This window comes from Opisthocomus hoazin, chromosome 1 (genome assembly GCF_030867145.1).
Source record: "Opisthocomus hoazin isolate bOpiHoa1 chromosome 1, bOpiHoa1.hap1, whole genome shotgun sequence".
Taxonomy (NCBI): domain Eukaryota; kingdom Metazoa; phylum Chordata; class Aves; order Opisthocomiformes; family Opisthocomidae; genus Opisthocomus; species Opisthocomus hoazin.
The window spans coordinates 34,539,494-34,554,091 of NC_134414.1; the positions used below are offsets into that span (position 1 = coordinate 34,539,494).

Below are 14,598 nucleotides of genomic sequence, written 5' to 3' on the forward strand. Positions count from 1 at the left end.
GAACAGATAGGTTGAACTTGGATCTTCTCTTCTGATAAAAAAAATGCCATTTTGTGGCATCTACTTTGTGTGCCAGAGGAACAGAACTTCTTAGTACACAAATTAACCATACTGTTTTTTAATTATTGTAGTCCTCTGCAGTAACAGTCCCTATTACAATCTGCATATTATTCTTCCCACAGAATTACACTATTATACTGCCACCCTAAGTATTTTGAATCAGTACTTTTCTCTTAGTTCCATGAAAATGGATCATAATGGCTCAGCTGACTGAAGTGTTACTGAAGTAAAATCTGTCCTTCTATATACAAATATATAAAACACTTATATATATATAAAATACAGAGTACATACTCTAAACGGAGCTGGACAACAATCTTACCCCAGGTTATTTTAAAACTCTGTGCATGAATTTTTCCTTTCACTGTGGGTTTTGAAGGTACTCCAGGCTTGTCTGGACAAGTAATGTATTCTACTGTCTCACTTGGACTGCTTTTCCCTTCTGAGTTATAGGCAATGACCTGTAAATATGTAAAAAATATTATAAACAGAACAAACGCACTGGCTAGTGGTATGCTCTTCACTGTTAATAGTAGCACCAAATTGATTTATATGTATGTTAGATAGGTAGCTACATAACAAATTACCACAAGAACTAAAGCTATTATGTACCTTCATTTTACATTTTCATTAGTCCCATACTCAAGAAAATAGCTACAGTGAAATTAAAATTCCTGCAAAGTGCCAGGGGGTAAAAAAATCCTCTACAAAAAACCCTAGTAATCGTGAAGCTGATTTTTCCTTTAAATTATTTCACAAATCAAATAACCTTCCATATCTCCCAAATTTCAAAGGTTGCTGGACAATGTCTTCTACTTCCTTCTACTTCCGACACCTGCCTGACTGTAAAAAGTAATCAGGACATGCAAATCTCAGTGACATTAACGGAATCTGTGGGTGCTCAATATAGCACAAGTCACTTTATAGCAAGTCAAGGATCTGAAAACTTGGTTTTTTTACAACCAAGAGACACTAAGAAATTAGATAGGTCTAAGAACTACTCTTTTTAATTGGAGTTGCACAGTTTATTGATAACGAAATATACGCATGAGAAAAAACCTTTATAAAAGCATGAAAACAAAAGATGATGAAAAAGATATACAGCAAAGAGGCCGCTTTTAAACTTTCACTGAAGGAACTTGGAAGTATTAAAATTTTAATCACAATTTCTTTTCCACTGGGGTCAAAATATTTTCATGTAATTAAGTAAAGAGCAAAAAGTGATGGTTTACTAACTGCTAAAACCCCTGAATAATTGGGATTAATTAGGTTGCACTCGCATGTTACTACAGTATGTCCTTTTAAGGAAATACATTCAGAGACAAAAAAGTGTTTACATGGATAAGTTGTATTAACAACAGCACAGGTGATATATAAACTCTTCAGCCCCAAGGGAAATTGTGACTAAGTTTGTCATGGAAGTTATTTACAGGCACATGAAGGACAAGGTGATCAGATTTATCAAGGGTAAATCACGTTCAACCAACTCGAGTGCGTTCTATGATGAAACAACTTGCTCAATAGATGCGGGGAGAGCTGCAGATATCATTGACCCTGATTTTAGTTTGACATGGTCTCCCACAACATCCATGTAGACGAGCTGGGAAGATACAGACAGGACAGATGGACCACAAAACAGGTGTGGAAAACCCGACAGAATGCCAGGCTCGAAGGGTAGTGGTGAACAGTTCAAAGGCAAATTGGCAGCTGCTCATGAGCGGATTTCCTCAGCAATCAATACAATGTCCGATATTATTCAGTATCTTTATAACTGAGCTGGATGACAGGAATGAATGCAGGCTTGCACGTGACACCAAACCAGGAACAGAGAGAGAGACACTGGAAGGAAGAGCCACCATACAGACAGACTTCAAAAGGCTAGAGGACTGCATCAACAAGAACCATGTGAGTTTTGACGAAGGTAAATGCAAAGTCTTGCACCTGGGATGGAATAATCCTAGCAGCAGTACAGTCTGGGGTCTGGCTAGCTAGCTAACTTTTCTTTTTTCAGGTCTGCTGAGAACGACCTTGGAATCCTGGTGGAGAGCAAGCCAAACGAATCAGAAAAGCATCCTGGCAGTAGCAACAGCAAATTGTTTCATGGACTGCATCCGCAAGAATTTAGCCAGCAGAACAAGGGACGTGATTACACCACTTTACTCAGCATTTAGGCCATGCCTGGAATACCGTGTCCAGTTCTGGTCCTCCCAGTCCAAGAGAGACACCGGAAAACTGGAGATAGTCCAGAAGAAGGCCAGCATGACTATTAGAAACTTGGAGAACCTGACACAGAAAGGCTAAAGAACCTGGGTTTATTCTGTGCAAGAAGAAAAAAGGTTCATTGAGGGGGATCTAATCACCGCCTTCCAATACCTAAAAGGTAGTCGCAGAAGAGATGAAGATACTGTCTTCACAAGAATCTGTGACATCAGGACAAGAGACGGTGGGCACACAGTATGTTAAGGAAAATTCTAGCTGGATATAAGAAAAGAAATTCATCACCATGAGAACAGGCTGCCTAGACAAGTGGTCAAATCTCCCTTGCTGGAAACAGTGAAGTGTCAGCTCGACAGGACTAGGACAGGGTTGAATTGCCTAACCAAAGCTCCTGCTTTCCATACGTTTGACCCAGATGACCCCCCAGAAGTCCCTTCCAAACTAGATGTTTCTAAGATTCTAGGAAAACAAATTGCTGCTATTCTTTATTTTCTAGTTCTGCCTGCAGTTAGTGTACTATGTATTCCCATTTGTTGCTAGCAAAAAACCGAACAACCTAAAAAAAAGGTTTTTTGGCTTTTATATTTGTTTCAAAAACAAGCAGAATTGAAATGACAGCAGTAATGTTAGTACAGATTGAGAAAAGGAAAGGTGAGCTAACATGTCTCTCAGACCCTAGGTCTCCTGATACAGTTTACAAGATCAACAATCATCTGGTTGTCTTTGTACCCTTACAAATGAAGTTAAACAGTTAGTATTTATGTATTATAGTAAGGTTTCCAAAGGTTATAAAGCTTCTTTCAAAAGCCTTAAGGAATATTACAACTAATTAAGTCTTTCCCCTGTATAATAAAAATTAAAGACCTGATTAACATAACATTTGTTTCTCCGTTATGCCCTGTGAATGAGTGAACAGAGACTTCTGTTTACTGCTTTGTTAAGAAAAATAGGGTATAAACTTTGATTCTTTTTTTTTAAAGACAAATTTAGAATGTTTAAGTTAACTATATATTTACTAGTAACATGTATGATTAACCTGTAGGATTACTTTCAAAGGAAAACTACAATCAAGTCCCATCAAAACTACTTCCAAGGTAATCACCTGTTCTTTAGTTTATGTTCATGTGTGGCCATAATAGCCCTAGCTTGATACAGTCCTTGGAATACCTTGTGTATTTTAAATTATTTAAACATTAAAGTTATGTAAAAAAAAAATCCAAGTACTGTAAGGTTAATCCATCTCATAACCTTTTCTGGTTAAGAAAGTAATCATATTCAAAAGTGCAAAATATCTGCCATAGTTTCAAAAGGACTACTTATATATTTTAGTGTTAACTCAAAACAAACCAACCAACCCCTAAACTGCTACCTTTCATACTGCACAGAGATGCTGCTCTTCAGCAGTTCCCAATTCTTCCTTATGAAATAGTACTTTAGGCATATGCAAGACAACAGCTATCAACATTGTGCCTTGTAGACAGAGATGAGATCATTCTGACTCTGCTTCATACTGCAGAACATGCCTTTAGCTCTGTTCCAAAAATCATGCAACTGTTCAAGAACAACCTAGAACATAGAACAGCCCAGGTTGGAAGGGACCTGAAAGACCATCTTGTCCAACCTTTCATGGGAAAGGGAGCCTAGATGAGATTATCTAGCACAGTCATGTCTTGAAAACATCCAGTGACGGGGACTCCAACACGTCCCTAGGGAGGTTGTTCCAATGATGTATTGTTCTCACTGTAAAGAATTTATTTCTTATATCAAGACGAAACCTGTCCTGGTGCAACTTGTACCCACTGGCCCCTGTCCTCTCCAGGGACATTAAGAGCCTCATTCCTCTTTGTAGCTACCCTTTAAGTACTGGAAAACTCCCCCCCCCCCCCCCCCCAAGCCTTCTCTTCTCCAAGGAGAAAAGACCTAACTCCTTCAGTCTTTCCTTGAAGGGCAGGTTCTCCAGCCCTTTGATCATCTTTGTGGCCCTCATTTGAAGCCTCTCCAGTTTGTGTCTTTTTTGAATTGTGGGGATCAGAAGTGAATGCAGTACTCCAGGTGCGGCCTGACAAGAGCTGAACACAGTGGGACGATCACATCTCTTACCTCTGCTAGCAATGCCCCTGTGGATGCAGCCCATGATCCCATTTGCCTTTGTTGCTGCACTGTTGCTCTGCTCACAGTGAGTCTGCCCACCAGGACCCCAGCTCAGCAAGGCTGCTCCCCAGTCGCACAGGCCTTGGCCTACACTGGGCTCCTTGGTTATTTCGACCCAGGTGCAGGAGTTTGCCCTTGTCTTTGTTAAATTTCATACTGTTCTTGCTAGCCCACTCTTCTAGCCTGTCCAGGTCTCTCTGTAAGACAGCTCTCCCTTCTGATGTGCCCACCTCACCACTCAGTTTGGAGTCACCAGCAAACTTGGTTAGGGTGCTTTCAATCCCATCGTCTAGATCATCTGTGAAGACGAACAGCGTGAAGCCCCCAGTATCAGTCCCCAGGGGATCCTACTCGTGACAGGCTGCCAGCCGGTGTAAAAACCCTTGATCACTACCCTCTGATGTGGCCTGTTGGCCAGTTTTCTGCTCATCTCACAGACCACCCATCCAGTCTGTATCCTGTCAGTTTGTCCAGTAGAAGGCCATGGGAAACAAGTGTCGAATGGTTTGCCGAAGTCCAGGTAAACACCACCCACTGCTCTCGCCAGGCCAACTGCAAGTGTTACTGTGATGTAGAAAGTGATCAGGCTAGTCAGGCGTGATTTGCCTTAGGTGTTGGCTTTTCCCAACCGCCTGCCTCATTGGGCTTGTAATAGTTTCTAGGAGGACTGTTCCATTACTTTCCCAGGGACTGAAGTAAGACTAATGGGCTTGTAGTTTCCTGGGTCCTCCTTTGGGCCCTTCTTGTAGACAGGTATGACATTTGCCCTCTAACGGTCGTCAGGGATATCTCTGATCTCCATCACTTTTCAATTATTACAGACAGTGGCCTTGCAACAATGTCAGCCACTTCTCTTAACATCCTGGAGTGGATTTTGTCCTGGCCCATAGAATGACGTTGAGTGAGCCCCTGCAAGAGGCCACAGCCCAGCCCTTCCTCCACCACTGGTGGGTGGACACGTGTTTTGTCATAGCTTACTCGATCCTGTAATCTGGGGTCTAGCTATGCTGGTAAAGACAAAGGCAAAGAAGGTATTGAGAACCACTGCCTCACTGGCATTGTTAGTAACTTGCTTCCCTGCCCTGTTTAGCAATGTGCCTACGTAAGTCTTCCCTGTGCTTCCGCTCACGTATCTGAAGAACGCTTTCTTGTTGTTCTCAACATCTTTGGCCAATTTCAGTTCTAGCTGATACTCAGCCTTCCTGACTGCATCTCTGCATGTCCTAGCAAGGTTCATAGAATCATTAAGGCTGGAAAAGACCTCTAAGATTATCAAGTTCTTGTAGTCCTTGATGGCTATTTGGCCACCTTTCTGTAGCTGGTATGCTGCTTATTTGCTTTTAACCATACTCAAAAGCTCATTGTTAAGCCATTCATAAGCCACACTTCATCCTGAGATAAGAAGTTCAGCGCACATTAGAATGTACTCAGCACCATAGTAATATGAATGATTTACTAACTTGAGCTCAGTGCTACGCTAGCACTGACAAATTTTTTTTTTAATGAAAGTTGCTCCTTAACACTTTCAGACGTGTTTAGAGTCTATCAAAGAACCCTACAGCTACACTAAATAATATTACCCATGTACATGGAACATAGAAGCCAAATAAAAAACCCCAACTGTTAAGAACATTGACTTATGATTGGGAATTTCAAGATACCTGCAACTGTGTTATGCCCTTGCAGAAGTTCTTTCTCCTTCTGCAGAGATTATTAATGAAGCAGGTGTTCAGCTGACAGTTTTAAGATAGTGAAATTGTAAGAAACTGGCACAAAATTTGGTCTTCCTTAAAAAAGTCCCTCCCCACTTCTGAATCAATCTCAAGTTACCCTGGTGCAACACCCTCGCCCCCCCCCCCCAAATATATGAAAAAAAATCTTACCCTAAATTTGTATTTTGTACTACGTCTCAAATTCTTCACTGTGTAGGTAAGATCATCACCATCATATTTTGGCTTGAAACCATATCCCTGAAAAATTAAATGGGATTACTTGAAACACTGTATTTGCAGACCAGACCATGTAACACACTTCATAGAAATAAACTATAGTTTCAGACTGTAATTGTTACGCTGCTCTCACAAAAGTAGAAAATGCACCTTCACTGGGTAAACACAGGATTTGTTTTTTGGAGAGGGAGAAATTAATTAACCATTCTCCAACCGGAAGAAGAGAAAAGAACAGTAAAGAAAAGCATATACCATGTCAACAGAAATGATACCTAACACTTTCAAATGAACAACGGTCATTTTAAAACAAAGGTGGTTAAGCTGAAATGACATCTGAAGTGACCACACTTCATGATGCAATTACATTGATCCAGATCTTTAAAAGCTTAACTTTCACATGCAAATTCAGAAAGTTAAAAGTAATTTAAAAGTCTTTGCAGGATTTGGGCTTAATAATACTAGTAACAATCACTGTCACAATAAAAAGGAGAAAGTTATGTGGCTTGGTCACAGCAATGACAAGTCATTAGCTTAATTTCAGAAAACACAGTTCCTTGTAGAATATTCCAGCAAAAGTAATCATTGTTACACTTCATACAATAATGTATCAAACACACACATTATAGTCTCTTTTCTTATTGAGAATAAGTATTCCAAACTTACTGAGTTCTCATCCTCCATCTCTAATATATACGAGATTCCTTCATCTGATGGTGTTCCTGAGGGTTTTGTCCACTGTAGGGATAACCAAGTAACTCCAGCATTAATCAGCAAAGGACTTGCTGGTGTGGTTGGGGCAGTGCCTGAGGTATGATACAGGACTTCTTCACTAAAATCACTGTTTAAAACAGACAGTATGTAAACTAACTAGACACAATAACTAATATCCAGAAAAACATAATTCTTTACTAAACACAGCTATGACAGTTTCTTGGACATATGCACAGCTGGAAATTGCAAGCTGGTACATGCAGATGACTTAACTTGCCCATGAGTCTTGTCAGTAATAAAACATCTGAACAAGACTAACACGTTCATAATTGAAAGATCCCTTTGTATGATATAATTACAATGTTTTGCCAACCAAAACATTTTGCTTTTTCATATTAAGTGATTATTCTAAAACAGTAGAGCTTTACATGCAATAATGTACTAACATGACAGTGTCCTTCCTATTCAAAATGACAATATGAAGACATAAAATCATATATGGGAAGACATCAGAAAAAATTTTGCTTCCCAGGTCGCTATTATGTGCTTGAAGCCCTACTGCCAAGTACTAGTTTATTTAGTGATTCAGAAAATAATAGCCTCATTCAATGTTAAGTTACTTTAAGAGTTGCCAATATGAAAGTCTTATCACAGAACAAATGAAGTAGAGCATGCACCAGTGAATCTCCTAACAACTCTTAATCTTATCTGATTATGCTTAGACACGCCTTGAAGTGAAAACACAAGTAAGTTACATAAAAAGACCTACTGTGGAACAGAGGGATGCAAGTCAGTAAATGGATACTATGCTTGCACAGGTGGTCTGACATGTATCCAGTATGAGCAGTACAAAATACGCCCAAGGTAGCAACTTCAACGGTCAGCACAGGTCTACAATGACTGAAGCTAAAAACCAGCACAGCCTGAGCTGATTTCACGTGGGAGCAGCCAGGCTGTGTGTGCCACGCTCCCGCTCCCCGTTCTAGGGGCACCAAGTACAAATGTCTGAGCAGGCTGTTCAGGAAATGAGGCTAAGTCTGGCAGAAGTAGCAGTACTATCTGCTTCTAAGAGGGGCTTAGATTTGTAGCATTTATATGGTAAGTATGCACATAGGTAGTGGTTATAGTATACAGCTATACCATGCCTGGACAAAATGCATTACGCTGGGAATCACAAAAGAGCTGAGGCTGGAAGGGCTCTTTGGAGGTGATCTTGTCCAATCTCCCCTGCTGAAGCAGGGTGAAGTGGTTCGTAGTTCACAAGTAATCTGCAAACTGAATAATGCAATCACATATGGTGAATTAAATATGCAGTTGGACTAGATGATCATTGTAGGTCCCTTCCAACTGAATTATTCTATATTCTGTATTCTGTTTCATCCTAGCTGTACAAAAGAAATATTTTTTAAATGCCATCACACATTTTTCCTAAACAAGCACACACATGCATGCATATACATTCCATATTTATGTATATAATAGTAGTATTTACCTCATTCCCATGTCATTTTTGGCTGCTAGCCTAAAGGTGTACCCCATTGCTGGTGATAGTTTAGTAATCCTATACTGCTTCTGTTGGCCGTAATAACACTGGCAAAACTCTCCATTTCCTTTCCCCTAAAAGGGAATTAAATTAATCACATTACTCACCCTCTTATACACGTGTCCCTCGATTAACACACAAATGTGAAGTAAACTCACTCTTTGAAATGAAACGTAACTCAAGAACGTCCCACACAGTGAGGTAGTAGTATATATATTTAGTAGCTATTAGTATATATATAACTTTGTATATGTGCTGAATTGGAGGCTTTTTTATTTCCTTTCCATTTCCCAGCTCCACAGGGTCGGAAGGAAAAAGCCATGAAGCTTCTACATCTCTGCCATCTCAGGATAGCTGTCCAGATAGGGATTGGAAGATGCTTGCAGGGGCATAGCAGATCCACCCGCTTTGTACAGAAGAAAGACTGTTACAAGAAAATGATCCTTCAGTGTCAGGTCTTGAGAGAAGTATTGGACTACAGGTGAAAAAGCCACTATTAAGAGCAGCAGAATCATGTAATTAGGAACTTCCAAATATTTTATATTCTACAAGAAAAAATTTGGGCAATAACCATGTTTTCATAATTGCTTCAAGAATTACGTATTTCTCATATGCCTCTAGACAGAAGTCAAAAGGTTCATACAACTTCATGTGCAGAGTCACATACAGCTACTTCTTAAAAAACCGCAAAATGAAAAATAAATACAATAACTTGCTTACTTCATCCCATTCTAAAAGGTAACTGTGGATTTTAGAACCATTATCACAAGATGCCTGCAACAGGAAAAGAAGAAAATTAGAGCTCTAACTGGTTACAAGGCCACTTACGGAAAAAATGCATGTATGAGTCAAATCACGGCCAGACCAGTGGCGGGCAAATGACGCTCCCCTTACATGACTATTTCACTTTCCAAGACAGTCCTTGTTCAGTCTCCATCCAGTGAATGCTTGCATCAGGTTTTTGGTTTTGTTTTGTAATTTAGACCTTGAAAAAATATTCTGGCAGCAGTGTAAAATGCTACAGAATTTTTCTGAGCAGCTAGATTGCAGGTCTGCTTAAATCTCAGTTTTTCCAGACCACTTCATTTGCTTTGCACGAATAAGGTGATGTTCAGTACAGAGAATGGAATTGGTTCCACAGTACAGCAGGAGACTGGAACTCAAACCAGCGTCTCTGTTCAGAGCTCAGTAACTTTATCTACAAAGGCTCCTTGCTTTTCTGGGAATCTCTTTTATTTACTGAAGTCCACATTTAACCCAATACACATACTGTACTGTTCAGTCACAGAACTGTGACTGAAATGAGTATGTCTGACAAAAATTTTCCGTTACAATAAACTGACATTTTATTGACAAATCTGAAACAATTCTTAAGAGTTTAGAATATTCATTGTAAAGGTTTTAAAACAATTCTTACCTTCCACTGCAGAGTAAGAGAATTTTTGGTCCGATTAGTTATCCTGGGCAGATTTGGAGCATCAGGTTCACAACTCGTTGTGGTAAAACTCTCTGCTTCTGAAGGACTCCCCTTTACACAGTTGCATTCTACTTGGACTCTAAAGTGGAAAACAGTCAATAATATTTTGCTTCAAAATCTGTACATACAGTTTCCAAGGAAAACTGAACATTCAGAACTAAGTTACTGCCTTGCTACCTCATTATTAAAATGTCACTGTTATAAATAAATATAAATGGTGGAAGCATCTTGGTCAACAGAAGTAATGCAAAAGAAGAGAGTCCTTTACTTTGGATGTACATCATTACCACCAGTCAGCTTTAGTCTCACAATCACATTTGAAGTAAGCCTGTTATTTGCTGTACTTCAGTTGCGAAATAACAGTAACATCTTGTAGGCTTATGTGTTGTAGACATGTTAATTGGTATTATGAATAATTCTTCTGCAAGTGCTTTTGTCAGATGAGCACAATGAAGCTGCTGATATTATTTTCAGAGTACCTTCTCCACTCGTTCAAGACCTCGCTGAATCTGTTCACCCTGTCCTCTCCTTTAGGAAGGCTATGAATTAACTCTCCATGTACCTCACAAGAGTGAATTCACTCTTCTGTCTCAAAGAGAAAAGGTTTGTTTTTCTAATAGCTTTTCTCCAAAATTAAATACAGGATTGTGACTTGGCATCCCCCCGAGCTCTCCCCTCCCACCTTGCTCAGCTGTGTACCCATGCCTTGTCTCCTCCTTGGGGTAACCTACACATTGCTTTTTTCCAATTCACCTGTTCCTTTGAAAGCAAAAAACAAAACCCACCAAAAAAACTTTCTTCTGATCACTGGTTTAAGAGTTGTCTTGCCTGCTTACGAAGATGCAGAAGTCCTTACATGTTCTTGTTGCATGAACAGCAAGTCACAAGAAATTTGGCTTTGTAGATTTCACTAACAGGGAGAGGGAGATATTTGAATAGTGACTAGTGTTGCACACAAAGTTGTCTGTGCTTGCATGCGGCTGCAAATACGTAATTTGTCAGTTATCATCATTGTTCAGTCTTTCTGGTCTTCATTGATTTTGAGCAGTGTTTGCACTGGCAGAATTCTGTTTAACTCCTAGTTCAGGAAGAGCTTAAATGGCCAAGTCATCTATTCCCATGCATTCTCTACAATGACCAGAATTAAGCAAGAAAGAATCTCAATGTAGCCTGATAAAAAAGGACTTACATAGGAAAAAAAAAAGTCCTAGGCTCTGACCCTTATGCTCCATGCATTTTCAACTTAAACACCACTAGGTAAAGTGCATAAACGCTACTCAAAATAGGAACAAAATCACAGGGAAAAAATTTCGTATGAATATCTTTGCGTCAATTCTCCTGAACCCGTGCTGCAGGCCACAGAGTACCCCAAATTAAATGAGGTGAGTGATGAAGAATAGATCAACCCTCTTCTGCTTCCAGACTGGCAACCAGGACAATACCCTGGAAAACAGCACGAGGAGGTACAGACTCCCTCACACCAAGGACCAGGAACGTAGCTCTCCCACTTGAGCAAACACCAATCAGAAGACTGACAGAGCAGAAATCCCCTTCCTCCCTACTGCTGATGTTCTACAGCCCATGTGCAAAGAGGCAATACATTTTTGACTTGGATCCTTACCCAGACACACTTCTGCTCCTGTGCTTCCTGCCAACCACCTCTGAACTGGTTCCCTGGTCAGTACACGGGAATCTTGGGGTTCTCCACACAGTCGAGAGAGGCAAAACCCTCACATGCTGCACATTCATTCACTTCTGAAGTTGCACTCTCCAACTGCAATTATTTCTTGAAAAGGCAGTACTTCTAAGGTGACTCTCACTTTTGCCTTCACGATGTTACGTATTGATAAACTACCGTATGCAAACTGGTTTTTTTAACCAAGAAATGACAACTCTCCAATATGTAAAAAAGAAGGGAAGAACACCACCTAACTACATCTCTCCAATCCTACACTACTTCTTCAGTAGGACATAGCGAAGCAGCAAAATCTGCTAGAATGATAGAAATACATTGAGCTGGGGGTATATTTAGTAATGCATATGGGGTCAGATTTACTGGTCTGGAGCAAAGTGAAAGCAGCATAAGCTGACCTTCAGGTGACCAGCAGTGAGTATGTTCCTGCGCAAGCTACTTCCCTCTGATGCTTCTGGGAAACAGAAAAAGCAAGCAGCATCTGTGCCTGGCTCAGAGGACAGAAAAATGTCACTGTTCTAGCATGACCTGAGAAGTAAAGCGCATGGGTGTTCGATGAGGGTGCAACACTTTTCTGTTTTCCAAAATGGACTGAGTGGTCAGCTAAGCCAAAAATGCTGATATGTGACTCAAAGGAGGGTGAGATGCGATAAAGAATCTCTGAAGACTACCGCAAATACACAGATCTAATGAAACTTTTACAACATTTCCATTGAATATAATGAATAGAGCAGGAGATACTCACTTTGCATGGTAGTCAGTGGCTGGCCTGAGATCATTTACAGTAACTTTATTTTCTTCTCCACTGGAAAGACATATGATTTGGTTTAAGAGACTGTTTCAGAATCCCATACATTTATAACAAGACATACATCATCTAACCCATCCACCTAACACTCCTTCTAAGAAATAGACTTGCTAACAGTTTGTTTCTGTTGCTAAATATAGTAAGATGAAAATGCATTTATCATTGAATTTCAGGGGCTTCTCTCATTTGATTCTTGTTGTTTTGCCCAGGTGGTTTTGTGTGTCTTTTGTTGTTCTGTTTATTTTTTTTAAGCATAATTATTTTCTTCTTTACTCAGTAAGATCAGCTGCATGTGTATTTTATTACACATACAAAAAAATCGAAGTACTGGGCCTTTAGAAGCTCAGTTCAGCCTTGCAAAAACGATTACCTGAAACTGTAAATGACTACATATACCTACTTGTTAGAGCCCAGTAAACAGAAAAGGCACCTCAGTGACATCTATTAGTCTGCTTTCACTGACATCAGCTTAGGTCAGCAAAGCTCATTTCTTTTCCTCTAAGCTTCTAGGACAGGGATATCGAACTTGTGATTCATGTACTGCTTCTAAGAAATCCATGGAAGGTGCCTAAAATAAACTAGCTAAATATAAAGATTTGTATAGAGAGCTCTACGCCCTTAACGGTAAATTTTCTGTTATGTTTCTCCAAGTTGCAAAAAACTGACTGGAAACCATTGTACTAGGAATTAAACAACTGAAGAGTTTTGTTTGTTTTTCTGCGGCCAGAGTCTGTGTTCTGTGTGAATCTAATTACTTTATTTCATATCTTAAGACTATCTCTTACCAAGGGCACTTTCAGGGAAGGAAGGGATAACCTCCCTGGGAACAGAAGCATGTGCTGAAGTAAATAACTACAAACACAATTTGCATTTCTCACTACTTGTATATCTCACTAACTGACAACCCGTAGTTTCTAGTGCTGCTGGTTGAAATACAGCTAAATGATATTAAAACATGCTTACAATATCTAAGAACAAAGTCTTTAAATTCTAGTTGATGGCAGAGACTTCAGTAATACAGCAGAACCAATTCTACCGAAAAAAAGTAGTTTGTTTCAAAAGAGAAGTTACACAAAACCGCTAATTACTCAAATCTCTGGACAACTCGCAGAAATTCAAGAAGTTTTAAGCTGCTTAATTCAATGCAAAAACAATTAAATAAAAATCATGAACACCTACACGTATACAGTTTTGTACTTTCCATCTTTTCCGGTATTTGATATCATTACTTCATAAGTATAAACATCTGGTGTGTCATTCTTGTCAGCGTCTTCTCTGGTATCACTGGATGGAGGGGTCCACACAAGCAGTGCTGTTCTTGCCTGAATGTCTGATACCTATAGAAATACAACTTTGAGACCTCTGCCATTTAAATGCTACCGTATATCCATGCTGCTTTGCCATGTAGGCCCAAATAGAAGATGATCATACAGCATTCGCAAATCACAGTATTTATGCTGATCTAACAGCTATCAGTTAGTATTTACAGATGAAATCAAGCTGGAAATCTAAGAAATGTCATGAGCAAACTGCAACCCCAGGGCTGGGTGCAAACAAACTTCTGAGTAACCAATGCCACCTAGTGGGCTACAGAAAAATTATCATTTACGAAGCACAAGAGATGGCAAACATACACTGTCAATCAGTCATTTTATTAAATTACAATGTTTCAGATTTTTTTTTTTACATGACTGATACCGTGATTTTTTTAAATACCTTCTTGCTGACTTGGTTTTGATATGAAATACATAGAAGCTCACGAATGTTCAAAAATGACTGGCATTACTGTAGCAGGTACATAAAAAAACTCTGCTTTAGGCATTTAATTATGACTGGGACAAGTAGCCTCTCCCATCAGATTAGAACCTATTATTTAGTTGACTACCTCAGCAAATTGTTTTTGATCAGGATATTAATAGGGATACAACTACCTGAGGCTCTAATCTAGCACTCTGTTAGCGAACAGAACATTACAATGTGTAAGGTACT

The 14,598-nt window shown here is 39.6% G+C and overlaps 1 protein-coding gene across 7 annotated transcripts in view; it reads right to left on the bottom strand.

The window, feature by feature from the left end:
- The window catches only part of FNDC3A (fibronectin type III domain containing 3A), a 124,035-nt gene that overhangs the window by 21,237 nt on the left and 88,200 nt on the right, over positions 1-14,598 (bottom strand). For all 7 annotated transcript variants that reach the window (XM_075421743.1, XM_075421733.1, XM_075421723.1 and 4 more), the window contains 8 exons: positions 13,789-13,946; positions 12,547-12,606; positions 10,049-10,187; positions 9,352-9,405; positions 8,581-8,705; positions 7,041-7,215; positions 6,312-6,398; positions 383-521 (listed from right to left, as the gene is read on the bottom strand). In XM_075421743.1, coding sequence (XP_075277858.1) covers positions 383-521; positions 6,312-6,398; positions 7,041-7,215; positions 8,581-8,705; positions 9,352-9,405; positions 10,049-10,187; positions 12,547-12,606; positions 13,789-13,946 — 937 coding nt within the window. The remainder of the gene's footprint in view (positions 1-382; positions 522-6,311; positions 6,399-7,040; positions 7,216-8,580; positions 8,706-9,351; positions 9,406-10,048; positions 10,188-12,546; positions 12,607-13,788; positions 13,947-14,598) is intronic.